The sequence below is a fragment of the Acyrthosiphon pisum genome, chromosome A1 (genome assembly GCF_005508785.2).
Source record: "Acyrthosiphon pisum isolate AL4f chromosome A1, pea_aphid_22Mar2018_4r6ur, whole genome shotgun sequence".
NCBI classification, from domain to species: Eukaryota; Metazoa; Arthropoda; class Insecta; order Hemiptera; family Aphididae; genus Acyrthosiphon; species Acyrthosiphon pisum.
This window is the reverse complement of record NC_042494.1, coordinates 6540792-6565927: the sequence shown is the minus strand read 5'-3', so window position 1 is coordinate 6565927 and position 25136 is coordinate 6540792. Positions and strand designations below refer to the sequence as shown.

The following is a 25136-nucleotide window of genomic DNA, read 5'->3' as shown; positions in this document are numbered from 1 at the left end:
TTGAAATGGATTTGCCTCACTAAGCGGAATGCTGATTATGTATAGTTGCCCGACCTTATCTTCTAAGACCGTGCGAAATATATAGGTATGATCGCAACTTTGTGATATACAGGTGTCATGGCCGCCACTGGCAGTGAGTATTATCACTTCGATTTATTTGTTAACAAAACAATACAAATTATTAATTTCATTGCTAAATAAATGTAAAAATTACTGTCAGCTGAGATTCCTTTCCATGCTAAAACATGCAATAATTGTACGTGCGCAGCCCATAGCGGAAATGCGTCTCAATGCGATCATACCTATATATTTAGCCACGCATAGTACTATAAAGAAAGGTGATAAAAAAAAACCTATAAAATCAGATAACTAGGCGCGCTAGTTGTAGATTGAAACCACGGTTTAAGATATACTGGTTACACAACTTCTATATTAAATTGCTTATAAGTTATAACACATGGACCGTTCAATATCTTTTGTGATAAGGCACAGAACAATGTAATAAGGTTCCCCGTAGAACTAGATTGTAGTGAACCCTAGCGGCCAACTGTTGAATAGACTATGGTTAATATGGTTGATATTTCAAAAATATCCCACGAGGAGCGCTCATTAGTTCTTCATTCTATGATAACAAAATTATGAGAGGGTCCATTTATTTTATAGAGTTGTGCAACCAGTAGGTATATCTACAACCGTGATTGAAACAGCTGATTTCTGGATTAAATTCTGTTGCCACAATATAAAGGCATGATAACTGATGGATGGACAACCTTACTATCTTAAATCGTTGTGTACAACAACGTGACTTTTTTATTTCAAAATTATATAATAGTATTTTGGACAATCTTTATTCACTCATTCTCTCGGGGAAATAAAATTCTATTTTATTTGAATAGCTTCGATATTTGGTCATATCGAGGAGGGTCAACTGTTTCTGCAGTTAACCACATCCCAGCACAAACCTTTTCTTGCATATATAAATGGAATTCCGTATATGTATTAGGTGTAATATATTTATATGCGTGCGTAAGGTACGTACCAAAGTTTATTACCACATTCGACGTATAAGCTATATTATAAATATTGGTTTTTTTTCAAATCCCGGATTACTGATCGCTGGCCGCCACGGCCGGGATCACTTTGTAAGGGTTCAGTATACACTTTGGGTCCATGGAATTTTTCAGACTCCGCATAAGGTCGATGGCCGACTTACTCTTCGTTTGCTCCAGGAATTGCGTTTTTGCCAAACCGATCCCGTGCTCGGCGCTGACACTTCCGCGGCACTTGGACGTCCACTTGTAAATGAACGGCTCGATCATGCGAGCCAGTTCTTCATTTCTTTGTGATGTTACCACGTTTAGATGCAAATTACCGTCACCTGTAAGACGACACACACAATGAACAAGAGGCATATGATATGTGTCTGGGAATACAATATTTAAAAAGATTGTTTTTATTAATTTAGTAAAAATGTTTAAAATAAACATATTTACATTCCCTTTCTGTATTTTTGCCATTACCGATTTCTTCTGAAGGTAGGTATATAGGTAACTGACCGCTGATGGGCGTAGGTATATGCATAGGTATATGCGTAGGTATATGCGTAACCGCGGCCTGAGGGCGTACCGTGTTATTATAATAATATATAGATGTAGGTATGATATAAATAAATTATATACATTGTGATACACCGCGGTCACGCCGGATTGGCGAATAATTACTGAAAAGTCGATAAGAATATTAAATTACGCACCTCTGTCTCGCCGACGGAGACGATTATAATATAACTATATTATACATGATGAGAAAAAATGGCGGGCTGCGGTCGGCCTATGGTGCACACGAGTGTCAAGTAGCCATTTCAAAAACTGATAATGTACGTACTAAAAAAAATTTATTAATATTAAGATTTTAAGTTTCATGATAACATATCATTTTCTTAACTTTGTCTTGAAATAAAATTCCAAGACTTATTCTCCTGCTAAAAATAAATTAAAATTAATCTTTTTCAAAACTTATCATTTATTATCTCTTACTTCGGATTTGGCGGGTTTTTATTTTTTAAACTGATTAAGTACACGTTTAATTTCAAAAGTTTATTATTTGCAGTGATAAACATTATAATATAACAGAACCTACCTAATACCGATTGCTCAATCAAAACTTTTTATCAATACATATTATCTCCTACATAATAGCTTTCATGTAAAACCTTTATTATAACAAATTCTCAATTATTTAACATAAAGTAGTAAATAATGTTCATTTAATAAACGAAAATATGAAAATATTGTTGATAAGTGATAACAAAAGACGCTATGGACTGTTGTTAATTAGTGAAAACAAATAATAATTGTTAGATAATTTGTTGTTTCAGCAATAACTAACTTAATACCAAAACTCATTTAGGTATTTGAGTAAAAAAAACTAATCATACGAAATAATTTTTCATAAATAATTATGTTTGGTTTAAATAGTTGTTACTTGTTGATGTAAAATACAGTTTAGGCAATAAAAAGAAATTGTATGTTATATTCAGAATTGTTGTAGACATTTAAAATTATTTTTTGTTTTCCAACGTTAAAAAAAAATGTTAGACCATAATATTATTTATGCAGTGGAATACATTGCACTCATGGAGGGAATCCACGTTGCCATTCAATTGCCTGATTCTACTGTTAAAATTTGTACAGATTAGCTCAGTTCTCTTAATAATCTTAAGTATAACTTGCACTCGAGCACCCTAGAAATTAATATAAGTAACATCATTGCAAAAGCTAACAAGAGCATACGGCTAATATGGACACCAGACAATTGTGGTATTAACGACAATGAGAAAGCTGACAAAGTAGCTCGAGAAATCTAGTATAGTCTTCTCACTTATTTACATCCATAGTGTATTGTACCTACCAATTTATGGAAATCCAAATGGCGGTGTACATCAAATAAAAACTCAGAGAAATCAAAAATACTACCACATACTGGCCTAAGACTTATTCATTCAATCGTAAAGATGAATGAATTATAAACAGACTACGTATAGATCACTCAAAACTATCCCATAGTCATCTAAAGTGCAGAGAAGAGCCAATACTGTGTTAAACTGGTGGAGAACCTATTACAGTCGGGTACCTTTTTGTATACGGTTGAAACCATATGGGAACTAGAAAATCCTAGGAATTTCTGACAACCTCTTTGAAGTCTTCAGCCATCAGAGACAACATCAAAACAACAATCTTATTTTTCAAACATATTATATGTACAACATAATCTAGGAAAACCATTGTATTCAACCATATATTTACTCTGTTATAGCAAAGTTATTATAGCAATAATATATTTAATATTGTGTAAGCTATAATAGCCCAAGTTGTTGAAGCTATACCAAGAATATATAACAAACAATTTTAAATAATTAGATGTTTAAATAACCTACTCCAATCATATTATGTCATGTAATATTGTTATGTATACTACAGTATATATGTACCGGTGAACTTCCGGGACGAAATAAAACAACAGTGCTGAAGTTGGATGGTACCATGGACCGACATGTTTTGTAACTTAAATTCTCGATGATTATTGATAATTAAAAAAAATATAATTTATTATTAAGGCAAATAATTGTTTAACGTTGTAAAGCTCCTTAGAAGTATCCTATCCTCTGAAGTACTATATATTTATGACTTTTACTTTTTGTAATCTACAGGCCCTTAATAGTTGTTCATCCAACTATCCAAGACCAAAAATTGTCTGTTCTCAGGAAAAAACAAACATTAAATAATTCACGCCCGTGAAAGTCTGGTGTACATACTACGTAGTGTGGTTGACTTATAATTCATTATATATATATTATGTTGTTTGGGTGGATGAAATTAAACAAGTTTATCTGTTTAAGCTTCAGTCGGTGACCCCGTTGACATTTGTCCGTATTACTGCAATTTCATGGGGTGGAGTTGGGGAGGTACCTATGACGTGAAAGCTCACGTAAACTCGGTGGGTATTGTTATACAGGGTTTTAGAATTGCCATCGTAAGATCCAAGTCAAATATATGACTAACCTAGTTTCAGTATAGTTTACACGCACTGTTGGTTTATCATCCACGTGCGGTTCCATTTGTTCACCAAAAACCGGAAAATATCATGACTAACGTCAATTTTTGTGACCGATTGTGCAGTGGTTGTATTATAATATAAACATTGAAAACCGTAACTTTTAACATGGCGGTAAATGGTAATATGGTAGGTATACCTATAGAATATAAATCAATACATCTATGTCAATATATTCATTATATCGTTTTATTTCCCACTATTATATTGCTTAGAATTTTTGATTTATATAATATATTATAAAGGTACAATAGCCTATAATTATTAGTTTCAAGGGTACACACTACACACATGTAGCATACCTACATAAAATCCACGGCGCCCAGTATTATCAGGGACATAAAAAAAATGTTTTAAGGAGTCATTCATAAATAAATTATTTTGTATAAACTAGAACCTACAACCTAACTACCAATTTGTTTGTGTAGATCGTATTCTTCAAAACTTGATTTTCACTAAGAAGTTATGACCTATGTACTTGTCCACATGCGGTAGAATTAAATCAATTTATTATAATCAATTACTTATTTAATAGTTTTGTTCGTCCTTAATTACCCAGATATATATATATATATTATATATTATATATACCTAAGTAATAAAACAAAAAAAACGAATAATCCAAAAAAACATATATCCAATTTAATTACATTTTTCAATGACAGCGCTAGAATTTTAGTATTTTACTTATAATTTATAAGAATTATGGCTAAAGAATAATAATTTCTGTATTAAAAAAATTCTAACTTAGACTTAGTGCCCCCCCCCCTTTAACTTACCCTGCTGCATTAAATATAATATGTACAGAGACCCTAAGTATATAATATATACTTATATACTAATCACTATATGATAGAATTAACTTTATGTAATGAATTAAATAGCTACAAATAAGTTTTAAGTATTTCCATATCAATAGTTCCATATTTGAATATTTCCTTACATTTGATTTTAAATAAGTTGTGTTGTAAAAGTTCATAAACGCTATATAAAAATAATATATTTCGACATTAATAATCATCATAAAAATAAAAATATTTAAATAGTTAATTAAATATTCAGTTGTAAATTGTGGTGATATTGAAATAGAATGTTATAAAATTAAAATAGCTTTATAATAGCTTAATAAGATATTGCTTACTAAAATAGCTAAAAATAATGTATGGTCAATAAACAATAAACATAGATACAATAATGAATAATTACAATAAATCACGTTATGCACAATTTTTATCAGAATAAAAATATGTCGATTTACTGCTAATGTACTTAATCTAAGCCTTAGATTCTATAGAAAATAACAATATATAAACACTCTAATAGTGTTTTATGTTTTTTCAAATTATCTATTATCAATATCATATTATTTATTGTTACTTCAAATATATTACAATTTAATGGGCATTTACTATTTAGGTAGGTACCTAATGATTGTGTTTTATGAAATTCTACCTCAGTGTGTTTTGATTTCAGTTATATTGCTTATATTGACTTGTTCATGGACTTCAGCCATAATGATGATAATAATAATAATAATAAATAATCTAATAATAGATATAATAATTTGTTGTCTATATTAATTATTTCTATTAATTTTTTTAACTCACCTATGTGACCAAATCCACAAACGGTTTTGACATCTGCAACGTCTTTAAGTTTTTCCCGGGTTAGCTCAACAATTTCATAAAATCGGTTCAGAGGTAACGATATATCGAAGCTGTACACGTAGCCTAACTTTAATAATGCTTCAATTACTGTTTCACGAACTTTCCATATTTTCTGAAAATTAAAATAATAAATTATGTTTCTATACCATTTTCATTTAATCACAACCGAACTAAAAATATTATATATTATATTCATGATAAGGTAAATAAAACTATATTATTTGAGTGGTCTGTAATAGCCCATATAAGTTATATGTAAAAAATAAATAGTTACTTGTATGCTGGACATCTGATCGGTCGTTGTCGCATCGGAGATCACCGAGTCACCGAGAGCTTTTTCTAGGACATTTTCCATGTGTTGGCCGACATTCGGTTGACTTGAAGCGAGTTCGATGAGTACATAGAACGGATGGACATTGGTGATCGGACACGAGAGATGAAGTTTACTTTCCACGTACGTCACAGCCGTGTTGTCCAGTAGTTCGAATGACGATAGGGTTTCTCCGAACTCGGCACGAGCAATGGAAAACAATTTGAGAACTTTATCGTAACTGTCCAATCCTGTTTATAAAAAAAATAACATCAAATTAAAGATTTACTATATAAAAAGCAGGTAAGTGGATGTCGCTCTGCTGTACAGTATATTACAAGTGGGTCATTGTTTAATGGTTGTATTAGACTTGAATTCAATGATATAATATCATTGTATAAGAAAAACGATTCTGAGCGGAGACGGTTTGTCAGTCTGGATATTTTATATTTTGTTATTATTTATTTTATCATGTAAGTTGAATTAATATTAAAATATTATAATTTTTTATTCGTTTCTATGATGATAAACAAAGCGTTAGAAATTAAAATCCCATTTTTAGCGTTTTTTTCGTAATTTTCCGGTGGTTTTTCCCGTGGCATTAAATAACTATTGAGAAAATCGAAAAATTACCTCTCTAAAGTACCATCTTGATCCAATTTGCTAAAAGATAAGGTACTATATGTTGAAATCGAAACACTCCTTCTGGAAGAAATTTTGTATACAGGATATAAAAATAAAAAATAAAAAATAAACACCATTGTAAAAACAATAGCTTCCTCGTTCCGCTCAGAATCTAAAATGGAAAAAATTATTTATAGTAAATGCGTTCCCGGCTGGAATTCATAAAGATGCACGACTGTGCCTACAATTTGAACAGTGATGACAGTACGTATATAAATTTTGTGTGACAGTACCTATAATATGACACTATGTACGAAAAAATTACTTAATGTAGATAATTGTCACCATTAAACAGTGGTATAGGCGGTGGTAAATTATTATGAGTTTGTTGCGTGTAATCTTACAGACGTTTTGCTCGTATGGATAAAAATAAAAATGATGCGAAATGTACCTTTATACACTAACGTATAACGTAACTGTTGGGTAGAATATAGGTGTATAAAATAATTACAGGATGTTTTTCCGTTTTCTCATTATACTTCCCCGGGAAAATATCATGATTAAAGAAAAACATTACAGTCCGATTCCTGTCAATTATATAGTAGGTACCTATGGGTTCGTTTATAATTTAACCACAAATTACCACTCACATTTTGTGTAATTTACATGGTGGGTCATTGAATTGATTTGGCATCAGACCATTGGTTGTTACAATAAATATAGTATTCAATGCATTTCAATCCATGGATTAAAATACATTGATTAGGACCGTTATGTGTTTTAAAATACATTACATTTGAAATTAGGGTATGAGTATTGAGTATATTAGTTTTTAAATTCGAGAATTTTTGTGAAGCAACCTGTATGTTATTAGATATTATATACATGTAAAAATGTAATATAATATATTTTATAAAATAGTTTTAACCGGGGACGTATACATACAAAAGACCCTTAAGAACAGGAAACAGCTAGCCGACTTCCGCGATGGACTTCTTTACTAAAAAATTATTTTCAAAGCATTTATATATTAATAACTACCTATAGGTACTATTAATATTGATATTTGTTTTTATAATTTGTACCTACGTCTTATTAAGTTATTTTGAAGGTTATAGTAGTTATACATATACCATAGGTAATATGAAATAATAATAATTATTATTTATAAAATTGTACCTACATTGTTTCCTATTTTTAATATTATATGTAACAAGGAAAAAAAATGTTTAAGGTGACAAAAAACATATGTACAATAGCAAATGTATATAGTTCTCAGTGACGATAATGATTGTAATAACTAAATTTAGCTAATTATTTCAATATAATATATTTTTAAAACCTGAACTTTATTTTAAAAATAGATGATTTTAATTTTATATATTTTCATAAAGTATGTTTGATGCTTTTCGTAAAATTAATAAAATAAATATTAAATTTAATGTGAGAACGCAGTGTCACATTGTTTTAATTTGCCAGTCATAATTTAAATAACAAACAAACACTTTTCACACTCATCCTACTATACCTATATATGAATCATAGTATCATCAACCCGACCATCATCGTAACATTGCAGTCTGCCACACGCATAATCTCTGTGACCATATTTTGAACAAAGTACACAAATGCTTTCATTAATTGTTTTTCTTAAGTAAGCACTAAGTGGAATTAGTATCGTTTAATTTTAGGGAAAATACCTAAGAATTGATGACATTCTTTGGGTTATTGCTATTGGCCACGAGGAATATGTTTAAAAAAATCATTTTATCAAAACATCATTGTTAATTAAATTATTTGTTGCTTAGGCTAGTCAAAATTTGATGCAGCATTTTTAAAAAAGTATTATTTACAGTTTGGATGCCCGGCCGTGGTTCTGAACGGTATTGATTTTACAGCGAAGTGTGTTTTTTTTGTCCGTCATCACCCTTTGGGGCAGTAAATATGCTTAGATTTTCAAACTTTGGAGTTTGGGGGTGGTTTCTGGTTGAAAATGGTTTCTAGTTTGTTCTTTGCAGGTAACCATGGTAACCAAAAAGTTAGAATCTCTCCGTTTGTGATCGTTTTTCTTCGTATACAATTATAGATTAATTTATCATTGAATTCAAATTTAACACATCGTTTTCAGTGCCTAGGTACTCATTTCTCAATGTCGATGCACTTAAAACACTCGACTCTTACTGTACAACAAAGCGGTTACTTACTCTCCCCTCCCGTTTGTTAGTTTTATGATAATTTTACATCAGATTAGACTTTAGACAATTATTGATGATTTAAAATAATATAAAGTTATGAGATACAAATTATGGTTTCTTACCGATAAATGCTACGTTTACGTGCTTCGGGAGATTTGGGCACAATATCGCCACTTTGGTGACAATGCCCAACGTGCCTTCTGAACCAATGAATAAATGCTTCAAATGGTATCCCGTGTTGTCTTTTCGCAATGTATTTAAACAGTCTAAAATCGTACCATCTGCGGTAACCTATACAATTAAATAAGATTATCTTCTTGTTTTTTAAATAAATATCAATAATTTTTATTTGGTAGAAATAGTAATATCAAGATGGATGTTTGGGATAAGAAAATAAATAACATCTAATAAATGATAGGTAGATAATCATTATTAAATAGGTATTATCAGTATAACGCAATAATGACAGTGCTATTATCCATTTATATACTATACAGCGAAACACGTATTATTAAATAGTAAACACCTAAACTATATTATTATAATAAAGGCATTGTTAAGTGGCGTCAATAATAAAATATTTGTTTCTCCCATCGTATACACTCGTTACGGACTTACAACACTCATTTTCCCGCAGTACACCTAGTATAAATGTGTAAAAATGTTCGTCTCACCTCAAAGAATATTAATATTTTATTATAATAATTACGGTGCGTATAATGTATATAATATAATGCAGTACAACATATTATATAACTATATAATATGAACCGAGATTGCGTCTAATTAAAAAAAAACTCGTTCACAGCCTTCCAGTCAAATTTAGTAAAAATAAAAAGGGAAAAAAATAAATGGCTTTAATAAATAAAAAGAGGGTTGGCGTCGTGGGTATATTATAGTGAGCCTCGAGAGTTTCAGTGGATGTCTGGGCGATAAAAAAAAGGAAAAGAACAACATGAAACACTGATTTGATTAAAAAAAAAGAAAAAGTAAAGCTAAAAGAAAAAACCGAACCCACTTAATTGAGCGTCGGGCCGATTGCTAAATCACCGGCGACGGTGGCAGACATACGCAATTACAAAAGTGGGGGTCGAGAGGGAACTGATGTCGTTTGGGTTCCGACGGGGTAGAGTGGACGAGGGGGAAAGAGGAGGCTGTGGCATTCCGTGGAAACCGTATACGCACTGTGCATACCAATTCCGATTTCGGTGCCAATGAAAACACACGTAATTAAGGGAAAGTTTAGGGCCCCAAAGCCGCGTTTTCGACCGTTCAAACTCATTTTGCCACCACCACCACCGCCGTCACGGCGTAGTTTATTATGTTGCGTTTTTCCACCGTTGTTTTTTTATTTGTTTTTGACGCAACGGAAAACACAGAGAGAGGATAATAAAAACATTACAATCCGTTTCCCGCCAATTATAGTAGGTACCTATGTGCTTATTTATAATTTAACCACCAACAACCGTTCACATTTTGTACATGTAGAAGGCTGGCCATTGGTTGTTACAAAAAATATAATATTTAATGGATTACAATATATTATCTATAAGGAAAACATTTAAAATTTGGGTTAGACAATAAATATATTTTGTATTTTGTATTCACTTATTGAAATCTATTGTATTTTATATCTTGTATTTATATTTGATGATAATATTTAGTATTTAAATACAATTTTAAGAGTATTTTTCCCACCCCTAGTATGGTTGCCCAACGAGTTAAGATAAGATGGCATGGGAAATCAATGCAGATTTCACTACTAGCGGAAAATTTTTTTTACGTGTCATGTCTTATCAAAGTCTGTACACTAATTATCAAATATTAAATGTAAATAAATAAGTAAACAACAATTATTATTACTATTTAAATAACATTTTAACAAATTTAACTTTGCCACCGATAGCGCTGTAGACAAAAAAAGTTGCCAGATCACGTGACTTTCGGATTCATATTGTCGATCATATTAACATATAGCACTTTTATAACGGATCGTTGGGCATTGGGCAACCATAAGCTATCTTAAATCGTGGTAGTTGGTACCTATTCAGTAGTATTTACAGAGCTGCTGCAATATCGCATTAAAGTGTGATTCGTTTACACTGATAGGAGTACAAAGAAAACTGATGGATACTTTGGACAATGGGCTTTCCAGTAAAATTACACGTAGCAGTTGTCATAATTTAGAAAAATAATTGATTATACGTATACCTTTTGTTTTTAATACAACGACGAATAGTACTATTGACGGTAATTATTTCAATCGATCCGTCGCGTTTATTTAGGCGTAAAGGGCACTAACCACTATTGTTTTAAATTTATTATTTTTTACACGTCGATTAGGTGGACTACCGTGCTATAGAAACCTTCGTGTCACGTGATCGCGTTTTGCGAGGCTTCGTCAGTGTTAAATGTTAATACATACAGCTACGGTGGTTTATACAAATACAAATGTATATATAGGTGTATATTTAACTTCTGTCGACCCATAGTGTATAATATTATCGCCCGAAAACAAAATGATTGTAATCAGCTATATCGATGCAAAGTCGAAGGGGCTGCCCTTCTCACCCGCTCACTCGCTCACTTAGCAAAAGTGCTGGACGCGGCGGTGTGGTGTATTAAATAAACAAACAGGTCTACGTATAGTAATTTTCCGTTTTGTGTTTCAACTTTTAATGATACACATTATTTTTCGTTTTGCGTGTTTACATTTTCTAACGTTATTATTTGAGCAGTTCAGTTCTGTCCGTTTCGGTTTTAGAATACATTAGGCGTATAATAATAGCAATAATACGCACGTGAGTGTTTTGTTAACCAAAACTCGGAAAACGCATGTAAAAAATAAACACTAAAAAGCCTTTGGATAGCGTACAAAATTATCAACGAAAACCCCTCCGAAGGCCGCCCACCGCGGCACAACTATATAGAATATAAACCATTTGCGAGTGCGATATTTGTGAACGACAGTCGCGGAAAACAACAGCAGATGCCATCGTTCATTGGTTCTCAGTCCGGTAGTATTATGATAATAATATATAATATAGCCGATGGGTATAATCTTATAACGGATTACGAAAACATATTTTATTATTATATACCTATATTATAGGTACCTATTCGAGTTTATAGCTTGCGTATCGAGAATGTAAGGGGCCGCACTTATACGTACCCACGTATACACACGCGTGGATATAAAACGATTATAATATTATTATACTGTTAGTACTTATTACGACAAATCGACCGTGAAAAATACTTGTTGTACGCACAACGCACGCGGAATGGGCAGTAAGTTTGCAACATGACTCGCAGCGCCTCTGCAGTCTGCGCACATTAGGTATTATTTATCGCACAACGTCTTTTATTGATCATTATTATTACTCAATACTGTTATACCACTTATACCCGTGTATTATCATAAGTAACAGTTGCGGTATCATAATTGTCGTCACGTTTATTTTTTTCATTCCATCATAATAGTGCGAAAAAACTCAAACGACTCAGTACATAGTGCAGTCCACCGCATGCGTCCGTGCAACGAAATTTATTCGGACCTATATCGTCGCAGTTTTCAGTCACACACAACCATCGCACTATATACACCGTCACCATGTCACCGTGATCATCATCGTCGCCAGCTTTACTCTATGCACACATAATATCTACACGCGGCGAAGTAATAAGTACACACGCGCACATAAATACGTATATATCGCAGCGGCGTGTGTGAGTGCACGAGCCCCACAGGGTTTTCCGGTCGGATGCACACACAAAACCCTCTCGGGGGTCGCACAGGCACACATGTGTGTATATATATATATATATTATGATCCCATCAATCGAATAAAACCATACGGTATATTGACGGTGAGGGGGTGGCGAGTAAAACACACACACATCGAGCACAGGACCTAACGAACCGTCGATCGGGGACGATATATATACGCGTGCCATACGCAGCCCCATGGCTTGATCCTGTCGCGGAATTGCAATGGCGGCGATTTGTGCGGCTATACCCTACCACCCTTTTGTTTTTCTATTTATCGACTTACGGCTTCTAGGCCCAAGACGCACCCCTGCAGCGTGCCGTAACGTATGACGCGTATGCCGCCGGCGTTGGTCGACACGTTGCCGCCGATCTGACAACTGCCCTTCGACCCCAAGTCCAACGGCATCATGTACCCGTGACCATCCACGTACTTCATCAACGACTCGAGCACGCATCCCGCCTCGCAAACCAACACCCCTGTAAAACGGCATTGTATAATATCATTATATCGTACATAATATCATGCGTATACGTATTTATGAGTGCTTATATATTATATATTGTAATATATTATACTGTATACAAGTTACTCTTTGTCACTATTGACTATATATTATTATATTTGGTAATCATAACTGGAGGTCTGCAGCTGTATATTGACGTATGATTAAATATTGTATGCTAGCATCAAAACTAAGGGTTCGCGATGACAATCGTACAATTTTTTATAGTTAGGTCTATATATATAGTTAAACATGTATACCTACAGTATGATCATTGTAATTCTTTTAGGTAAACACCGATTTTCTCAAAAAGGTTTTTGAAAATAAATTTTTTTTTTACACAATTTTAAGTAATTACAAAACAACGTTTTTGAAAAAAAAATAATAATTTAGAATTTCCTATTCTGATGCAGAATATTCTTCTGAGAATTTCAATACAATATAAACATCATATTTCGAGGGTAAAGCTACTATAGTTAGTTACTGTAATTAGAATTTAAAGTTTTGGTGAGCCGCGGAGAGATGGTAAACCACGCAAAATGTTGTTCTACTATCGAATCAATTCACGTCGCCATTTGTGGATTCGTAAATGTTATATTATACAATATACCTATATTATATTGGTTATAGCCTTCAATATACCTAGTGTTGTGTGCAATGATGACATGTTTGAACAATACTATATTCAATAATATTTTGGATTTTGGAAAGATTTAGATTCTCGCCGTTTATATTCATTAATTCGTGTGAGGTAATATAGTAATAATAACAAATTTCGACTACGTAGTATACTATTGACAATTTCTGTAGGTAATTCAAATGTTTTTAAGTATTTCGTTTTGGTAGGTACTCCGTAATACCGGGGTGATCGCTTTTCCTTAAACTTACTATACACAAAAAGATATAACGCTTACGTGCGGACAACACAAACATGAAATACGCATGACGTGTTATTATACTCGAATTTATTCTTCGTTTCATTTTATTTGTTATGCAAGTATTTAACTATATTACGATGTACCTAGGCAATTCTTCGTTCTGTTTGTTTAAGTTTATTATGTCAGTACTGTTCCTTACATATAGTATAGAACAGGGGCGTCATTTGGGGGGGGGTCAGGGTGTGCGGTAGCACCCCTTATTTTTTAAATACTTCCAATTGGCCTGCGCCCTGCTGAAGCCTTGGCCTGCGCCCCGCTGAAGCCTAAAAATAATGCACGAGCCACGAATGCACAATTATTTAATATGATTAAAATTAAATTGTATTTTAATTTTTAAATTTTATATTGACATTTTATCAATATTGGTATTTGTTATACTGTCAAGTGTCAATCATGATTACAACTTTAAATTACATTATTTGGTTATAAACAAATATCGTGTTATCAATTAATTCAGTAAGCAATAGATAAGGTAACGGCAATAACATGGTATCACCATAGATAATAAAGAATGGATAGGCCATGTGTGCTTATCATACGGGAATGAATAAGAAAATATTTTGAGATTATAGTCTTTATAGTCTTATGGTCCATAATGTATAGAAATAATTGAAAACAGGATAATGCACGTTTGTATATCTATTTTTATAATATGGCCTGGTGAAATTTCAAAATGGCCTGCTTGAAACCTCGCACACCCGAAAAAAACCTGAAATGACGCCCCTGGTATAGAATCTATAAACAATTATGACCTACAAAGACATTTAAAACTTTAAAAGTATAGGTACAGGTACTCTTTATTTAAAGGAACGCCAGCTTTTTAATAGCCATGCATTTTATTTACGTATTCACACTTGTAAGTTTAGGTAATTCGTATTCAATCATTGAAATGTCTTAGCCTTCAGGCTATAACAAATTACCTATGTTTAATTTTTAAAAACATATGTCATAAAAACACCATTTAATATATACAGACACGTATACAAGGGGGGGGGGGGGTAAATCCACCTGAAAATTAATAGTTTTGTAATTTATTTGTATATAAAGATCTCCCTGAAATCTACTATGCTGTACGTAATATATTATAATTAAAATATATCATACATTATTAATTTAGAAGTTTACGATCCTTTATATTATATAATAATAATAATAATTATTTATTAATATTTTTGTTTGTTAACGTTGTATATGTTGGTGTATACCTACCTATATATTGTTTTTTTTTTATTTAGTATAGAGCCTGTAGTATCAACTGCTGTATACTCACATATGGTCGAATAATTTTGTAGTACAACATAATATGTACATTGTACAACCACCTTATAGTATGTAGGGACCTATACATAAACAATAAGCTAGTCAAACATTGTTATCTATTAAATAGTGAAAATGGACAAATTATATTTGCAAAATATATAATGTAGAGCACAGCTGCGTTAAGCTAAAAATGTATTAATTCTTCATAAATGTTTTACATATACCTATTTTATCAACATTTTCTAACTAGTTTAAATATGATTGGTGCCAATTTCACGCTGACGTGCCATCACTATGATATATGCGTAAAACCACAGGCATTTTCAACGTCATGCACGTCACGACACATGTGCTATACTGCTATAATATACCTACATTATACAACATACTTTGGTGTATATAATTATGTAAGGGTGGCATTAACTAGTTTAGTTATTTCTTTAATTAACTTAATAGCTTAACTAGATAAATTGCCCTTGTTCATTATAATAATCTATAACATAGCCATTTTAAGTTAATTTTAAAAATAATAGGTAAGTCTTACTTACGTTAGACAACAGTGGTCAAAATTAAAAACTCACCTAGATATTTTTTTTCTTGATAATTATGGAGTAGGTATTTAACTATTTATTAAACAAACACTAAACACGTGTAACTATTATTATTGCCTAAACCTTTATTATACCTATAGTTTATACTTTATAGTCATGTGAAACTAGAAATGTTCGATAAGTTAGCCAAAATATAATATCAAAATACATTTTCTCCGACTAAAAAAATATAACCCTTAGTTTGTCTATTTTGTGACGGTTAAAAATGTATCATGTACACAATTTGTACATTCGTTTTTTTTTGTAAATAAAAATTTTCCTTTATTATTTATACAATTTATTTACATATTTCAATCATTTGAAGTTTGAAAAAGTTCAGTAAATTCAAAAATTGTATTAAACTATTTTTACTTGTGGTTTGTTTGAAATCAGGTATTTTTTTTCTCATGGTATGGAAAACCGGAGGGGGGACTGCGTTAGCATTACGTCCCCTAGAAATAAGGTATTAACATTATTTAAGTTATTATTTGTTTGTGAAAAAGTGTGTTGGCAGAGAGTGGAAATTAACTTAACTATAATTCTACAATTTCGGTAGAGGAGGATTGCATCTTTGTTATTATTGAAAAAATTAATTGCATGACCAATAGACTGAACAAATTGGTATACTCCCACCTATTTCATCCCATTATACTTATCATAATGAGCTTATAAGAACATTGAAAATTTCCCGGCCCAAAGTATTGGAGTTACACCACAGCGTATATAATATCATCCTGCACAGATATTACCTTAAATAATGCGCGTATTACGGTATAATATGATATTATAATGGTAGGTACCTATATATTATACATAGCCACATAGGTATTATAATATGATATTGTGTGAAGTAAATATACTATATCTATATGACTACCCATAACATAGTGTATATATACTCTCCAGAAATACAACACTGATGAGCATGTTTTTAGATAGGCGTGTACAACGCGGTCTATACGACTATATCAGAGGTATATACTATATAGTATATAACGTATATATCTATATACCGCAAAGCTTCTATAATATACTGTATTACACTATTGCTATTTGCTACTACCTAGTTTTGGCGCCGCCGACCGCGCCCGAGGACCGCACCCGCACGCATGCGAGAATACAATAAAGAGTGCTCATCACCGTCCCCGTCAATAACATTTTTTCCCCCATTCTCTAGATATTGTTATGATTAAAATAGGGTTTTCGAAAACCACCATCGCGTTTATCGTTTGTGTGTTGTAATTATACACCGTATGGCGTATAATATTATACAATGACGTTATTTTATTATATTACCTATATATAATATTTATAGAAGCGGTTATGATTTTAATAATCTTTACTCTTACGTACGCCTACAACTTACCGGACACGGGATCGAAATTAATTATATTGTTCATCCGCTCCGTGGATAAGACCACCTCGTCGAATAGCGCCACGCTACCGCTCGACACGCTCGTGTTGCCCGCCTGTGGGCACACCGCAATGCTCCTGTCGTTACAGTACTTCAGTATGTCCGACACGTCTTCTGCGGTTTTCGGTCTTAACACCAGTCCGCTATCGCCTGTATACACGCACACATCAATCAAACACAATAACAATAATAATAATGAAAATAATAATAATAACAACAACAACGACGATATATAGTTAATATAACAGTAATGAAAACAATCATAAAAAATATATGTAATATTTTATATTATATCCATCATCAACACGCGAGACACTATTGTATTGGGCCCTTCGCCCCTCTCGGCTTTTTCTTTAAAATGTGTGCCATTAGCGAAATTAGGGGATATTATTATTAGGATATTTAGGACGAGTAATTTATAATTTAACATCGGTTAAGTGTACTGCTAAAAATATATAGCATATTAAGTAAAAATAACGTCATAAAGAAATTGAGTTGATTATAATAATTATATTTATTATTTTATTTTATTATTAATTGATCATGAATGGTTTTTTATATTATTACTATATACTATGCAAATACTACGAGTTAGATGTGGAAAAATAAAACATGTGTTTAGTTATAAGTTAATAGTGAATTTGTTTAAAATGATAGTGGGCCATATGGGCCATGTGGGCTAAGATGGTTTGAACATTTTAATAATATATCAACATTTTATAATTTATAGGAATTGCCTTATAGTAATGAACACTAGATCTATAATATTATACATATATATATATATATATATATATATCATATTTTTGAGGACTTTTAGCCCTAGTATATCCATTTTAAGAACTCAGAAGCTACTCGTTGGATTTTTGATTTAGATTTTAGATACATCAACATTTAAAAAAAAATCATCTATTTAACTAAAAAAGTTGGTATTTGTTTGATATAGGCTTGTATCACCATACTCCTTAAATAGTATACAAGTCTAAACAATTGAAAATATGGTCCTTAAAGGGTGCCACACGGCGTACAAACGTACAAGTCATAACAAATTGTATACGTTCTGAATAATCCATTTTACAATGTTATTTTTAAAACTAGAGAGAATTGTTCTATTATACATTCTTAAGTTAAGACTATTATTTTGGGCATGCATCTCGGAGCCTCTAACTGTAACTTTAAAAATTGGTGTGAGCATGATTAGGGAATCACCCTGTATATGGAGTTTGCGCATAGCCGCTCGTCCTTTGTATATTTTAGCATCACACAAAAATGTCTGGAATGTCTGAATGAGGCCCTATGAAATCTATGTGCCCCTTGATTGTACCACCCAGTCCCCACTTAATCTAGTTTTGTGTAGTTGTATCTATATATGTTATAATATGTATATTGTGTGCGTGCAGCTTGCGTTTAATTTCGTACGTTTTATAGCCATACAATTTCCGGCTTTTGTGCCGCGGTTGTAATTTGATGGCGGCTATAGGCGATGAGCATCCCGCCATACATTATAAAAGAAAAGGCTGCATCCGAGTTGGGTTCCCGACCATAATGGTATTTATTATTTTTTTTTTTTTGATAGAATTGCACTATAGTTGGTTCTCAGATTTGTATTGCCATGTTGGGTAGTCAGAGCTAACTATTGAATCCGGATTTGTATATAGAGTTTAAATGAATTTCATATATTTAAGTAAAAATGTATACTTATAAGATAACTAATAACGACAAATAAACAAATAAACACACAAACACTGAAGTGTTACCTTCTGTGGGAGGACTTCAGCCATATTCTACCCCTCACAAAATATCTCTCGATATTATTTTTACGAGCAGACAACAAAAACTTTATTGGCAAATGGCAATTTCAACTATTTATTGGTAGTGGGTTTATTTTGTACCACAAAAATATTATTCGTGGGCCGTACATAAAAATAATCTGACTGTAAGCTGAGTATAAGGCGAACTGTTTGTGCTGTATAAATAGTTATACGATTACGGATGTATACATGCAAGAAGTAAATAGTTTGTTCATCGTTTTATTTCAAGCATTATGCGAATATAATTCAATTTTATTTTCAACTGATTTTTGATGGGTTTCACCCTTCAAATTCGAAATTCCGTATCAACCCTATTACTTGCCCTAGAATAAAACTAATTGGAATTTAATGCATATTACACACAAAACACACACCCACACACCGGATGCACGCACACTATACACTCATATAATTTTTATTAACTTTGTTCTCAATAATTAACAGCAAACCAACCGTAATGGGAGATTTTTCATCACGTAGTTATATAATATATAACCCCAACAATCGTTTACCGAGTTTTTATTGCGGTTGGATACTTGGAATAATTTCGTTTGTATATTATGATAATGTGGTGCTGCATGTACTACATGACTCGACCCGTAATTGATTTGTTTTAACACAGGAATTATTTACGTTCGAATTAAAAATATATATTTTTTTAATTTTAAAGTGATCAACACCTATGTTGTTTGTAATATAAATTATAATACTGATGCAATATACCGTGTAAATGTTGTGCAACCTAAGTGTATATACTTTAATGGACACTGCGCGTGTATTTATAATAATTAGTACTCTGAAGTTGTAGGATTAGCATGTTTTTATTAATGTTTATCGTGCTTACAAACTACGTTGTAAATTCGTTGCATTATATTGACGAATTCAAAAATTAAATTACATTAGGTACTTATTTTCTTCATGATTTGGCATTATTTGAAATTTTTTTTGTATTTAATATGTTTTCAAAAGTGAATTATATAATAATATCTATTATGTTAGTTTCATGGATGTACCTATATAATGTTTGGACTTAGTTGGTATTTGATAGTGATTCAGTGTAGGTCTGATATACCTCGAAACATAATATATATTATATACCTATTATTATTATGCACATATTATTATTTTCTAAAAACTAATTTAAGTTATAACTAAGACAATTTAAATACAAGCTAAATAACATAATATCATAAAACCATTTAAATACAAAGTTTGTAAAATTAATTTTATTTTATACATACCATTATAATATCAGTATAAAAGCAAAAAATAGAAATTTGGAATAAATATTTTGGATAGTAAAATTGGCATAATGTAATGGCACATTTACTTAGATTCATTAATTTTTACTGTGATAATGTACAAATGCATCATTGTTTATTAATGTAGCTAATTTATATGAATTACAAAGGCAGGCGAATATTTTATGTTAACAATTTAAGTTTTCAAAATATTATTATTTTTATATTTAAAACTTTTCCAGCCAACCAATCATTTTCATTATCATGTTTTTATCAAATATTTTTATTTTCTCCGAATAATCATTTTGAAATAATTGGTTTTAGAGTACACCGTTAAAAATAATAAATCAATAACATAATATTATTGCCGTGGCGAGTTAAATTGTTGTTATGGGCTTCTGTGTACCTGTACCATACTACCATGTCCTAAAATAAAGATAAAATGATGTACAATTATTAGCCATGTCGTACTGTCGTGTGTAGGTATAGAAGAAATTAACGAGTTTGATGCGATAAAACGTAGCAGAACGAGCGCGCGAATGTATAATATGTACATCTGTGGGACGAAAACAATAATTCAGCAGCGGGATTTGAAATTAAACGGTGCGAAAGAAAACCCGACAATGAGAAGAACACAAAGATAAATGGTGCGTATTTACGGCGCCGGAATATTGAAAGAAAAACGGATTGTGGTGAAAATCAATAACTACTATATAGATGTATCATGTACGTGCTGCTGCACGACCACGAGAGTATAGTATTGTTCAGCCGTATAGGTATATAAATAGCCATGTAGGTAGGTATATTATATGGTTGATAGTTATTTGAACTCTGACCGATCGGAAACAATCAGCAAACGACCGAGTATTTTTCTCGTTCCAAAACGTTATTATCAACATTACTACATTAGGTGTATTTCACAGTGTGACTATAATGCTAGAGTTAACACTAAACATTTTTGTTGAACGACCATCGATTTATTTCACACAGAGGGGAATATTGTATGATATATTTATGGAAACAAATCAAATTATTCAATAGTTTAAACGAAAATATAAAATAGGTACCTATATAGGTATATAATGTCATAATGATAGGCGTAAAGTAATTTAATTGTTGAGGATTTTTTTCCAAACTCGAGTGATTAGTTTTTCGCTTACGTAGCAAATTATTATTATCAAGTCCGATAAAAACGAATTTCGTGGGTAAAACCACAGAATTCTGTGGTAAAACATTACCTTGGACAATTTTAAAGTTTTATCCACGGACTAAGGTGTAATGGACTGGAAACGACAAGGTGGGCGGGTGACGGCCCGCAAAAGGTTCCTCTGTTATTATTATAGACATATAAATAAATGGATTGCTCTTAGAGAGAGAAATCATGAAACTGACATTGATGAGGGTGATACAAACTGTTGGGGGCAAGCATGGGGGGAATAATTGAATAGTCAAATTATTCCATGATATTATTTATGACCTTATCAAATATCAATGGTGGTTATCACTACTTATCAGTTTTATAATCTATAAATTACAATAATTTCATGGCATGAATGAAATATAATTATTATTTCTTTTATGATCCCCCCCCAACAGTTTCTATCTCACTCACACAATGTACATTTCAGATTCGGATAGACGTGGGGTGAGGAAAGCGCAGTCCATTTATTAATATATCTATGGTTATTATCAACACTCATAATTGAATGTTTTCAGCGCTACCAGTGGTTTTATTTAGTGCCACATTTTGTATCTCAGTCCGTGTTTTATACAGATGGCGCTGTAAACTCTCAATTATGATTGCGACCCCCCGCATTTGCCTCTTATACATACTTTCGAGGGCACTGATAAGCTGCTTGTTTCCAGTCTATTATATCAGTTCGTGGTTTCATCGAATAATGATAAGAAATCATTATAATTATCATTGATAAGAAAATAATATCAGTATCAGCTGTATCAGAATATGTTATCAAAAGATAAAAATGTTATGAACAAATTGCACACAGCACACCTTCCGTAGTCTTAGGGTCAAAATTCTGGGGGGGGCTACATCCCACCTAACAAAACTATATTAATTAAAAATAACCCATAAGCGGTTATATCTAAATCAATAAGGAATATTTTTTTGGGGGAGGGGGCTAAATCGAAGTCAGGGGAGCTAAGCCCCCTCTTAGTTGTACCACTGTCCGTAGAGAGTTTGAAAACTCAAATTATTGCCAAAACGTGTATTAGAATGTCCGTACCTCATTATAAGGATCTATCTCTAATCTCTATGATTATTTGAAACTATGCTCATTTCGCGAGTATATATTGATCATAGTGTCGTTATTGCTTCTGCGTGTACATAGGAGGTTTTGTCGGAAACCACGGACACGGCTTAAATGCACATTAATATAATAACTGTAAAAAGTGCAGTGTTGTCTTTACCCGACGCTTGTTTCATGTAGTCCACGTTGTACGGCCCGACGTTTTCGGCGCCGGTCAGCACGTTCGGTTCGCCCAGCAGCGACCGGAAGTGACGGACGTCGGCTTCAGTCACGCAGCCGTACTCGCCCCGGACGTGGCGCACGTCGTTTACGACCTTTACGTTCGATGTCGCTGCCACCGCCGATGACCTCTTCCGTCGGCACTGAAGGGCCCGATACAAAAGCATCCGTCTGGCATGGGTCACGGGTTTCGACGAGTACATAACGAAGACGATTTATGTCGATGTGGTAATCGCCGATGTAGGTACCTATACCTATATTTTAAATGCTGACGATGGTGCGTGACCGCTGCAGCTGACGATATAGGTGATGGTGTACAAACCAGTGTCGGAACTAAATGGAAGGATGTCGTTCTATATAGATGAATAAATAAAATAAATCGCGATAGTCGATAACGGCGAATTTAACGTACAGAAAATTCGTGTTGAAAATATTTTTATTATTATTAGTAGGTAGTATTTATTATGATACCGCGGATCGGCTAAGAGTATAGTTAAGTAAGTAAATATATACCCGTGGGCGTCTGTTCTTTGCAACGCACTGCTGTACCGTCGTTGACGTATAGGTACTACTTGTTGTTGTTAGGTACACTGATAACGAACTGGTGTATAGATAACAACAATATACAAACTCCAATTAGAACCACGCATACATATTAGTAGGTATATTACATACTATATTTAATTATAAGATAATAATATATTAAATGCATACATTATATATACGATTTAAATTGATAATTTTAATTTGGAAAAATATATAATAGATTTGTGATATTTTTTATGCATAATTATTTCAACAGTAATAATTAGTCACACAAATTATGCAAGAAAGATTAATATTAGTTCTATTACTTTTCAATTTAGCTGTTGTAACAAATATTAGTTATTAATATTATATTATCTTATTGAACCAATGAAACATCCGAATATAGTACCTATGGATGAAATAAAAACAGAAATCGTATATTATTATAGTAGGTACCTATTATATTTTAGATTCTGAGTGGAACGATGAATGTATTGATTATACAATGATGTGTGTTTTTTTTTTTTTATTTAATTTTTTTTTTGTGTCTGTCATTGCCTTTTAGGACAGTAAAAGTGCTTGGATTTTCTTCAACAGTACCTTTTCTGATAGGAAAGTAAATCCAGTTGGTACTTTAGGGGGTCAAAAGTATCCATTAGTTTTCAAAATCGCCGTGAAAAACAATAGACAAATTAAAGAAAAACGAGAATTTTTACGCAAAATCTGTTTTCGAGAAAATCGGTTTTGGTTTTTGGTACAACTCTAAAACAAATGAACGTAGGTACATGAAATTTCGACTGAATGTTTTAGCATTTTCTATACACCATAACATTTTGAAAATATTTTGATTTATTTTGAGCTCTTTACGGACATTTTTTTTAGTTTTTTTTCTATAAATATCAATAAAATTTTATTTGTTGGTTAAAAAAGCTTGAAAATTTAATAGAAGGTTCCTATTATATTGTTTCAAAGGCAAATGAAAAAAATTAAAAATCCAGTCACAATTTTTTTTTTATAAGCATTTAAAGTTCAAATATTGACAAAATACGTAAAAATGACGAACGTTTTCAAATTATTTTGAATTAGAAATTCATGAAAAATTTTATTTATAAATCTAAGATTTGAAATTGTATTACAAAATTCTTCATAGCTTTGTCTACCTTTTAAAAAAAAAAAAAATGTCTACTAGCAAGTCAAATTAAATTTTTATGAGCGTTTGAAATTTATGTTTTTACAACATTTGATATTCACTCGATTTCTCATGTAACGATTTTCTTATCTTGTTGTAATTAAAAAACGAATGATTGTAGATACTTGAAAATTTAACTGAATGTTGATATCAGCATTTTATTTATACGATAAAATTTTGAAAATAATTTCACTCTTTTTGAGCCGTTTACGGACATTGTCAGTTTTAAATTTTTTTATTTTTTTTTTTCTATAAATATCAATAAAGTTTTATCTGTTGGGACAAAAAGTGTAAAAATTAATAAAAGGCTCCTGATATATTGTTACAACAACAGTTGAAAAATATTAAAAATACATAGGCACAATTTTTTTTTATATGTATTTAAAGATTGAATTTTGACAAAATTTATGAAATTTAAAATTGAATAATTATTTTGTAGCTAAAAATGTATAAAATGTTCAACTTTTATATCTAAGGATTGAAAATTTAAAACAA

General features: G+C 31.9%; 1 protein-coding gene across 1 annotated transcript; it reads right to left on the bottom strand.

The window, feature by feature from the left end:
- Positions 1 to 1027: 1027 nt before the first annotated feature.
- LOC100158944 (D-2-hydroxyglutarate dehydrogenase, mitochondrial) lies at positions 1028 to 23486 on the bottom strand. The gene is made up of 7 exons (XM_008182746.3): positions 22866 to 23486; positions 17339 to 17536; positions 12965 to 13158; positions 9032 to 9200; positions 6055 to 6341; positions 5721 to 5892; positions 1028 to 1378 (listed from the first exon to the last, which is right to left on the bottom strand). Exons 1-7 carry the CDS (start codon positions 23125 to 23127, stop codon positions 1107 to 1109), a joined length of 1554 nt encoding a protein of 517 aa, XP_008180968.1. The 5' UTR covers positions 23128 to 23486; the 3' UTR covers positions 1028 to 1106.
- Positions 23487 to 25136: the final 1650 nt, after the last annotated feature.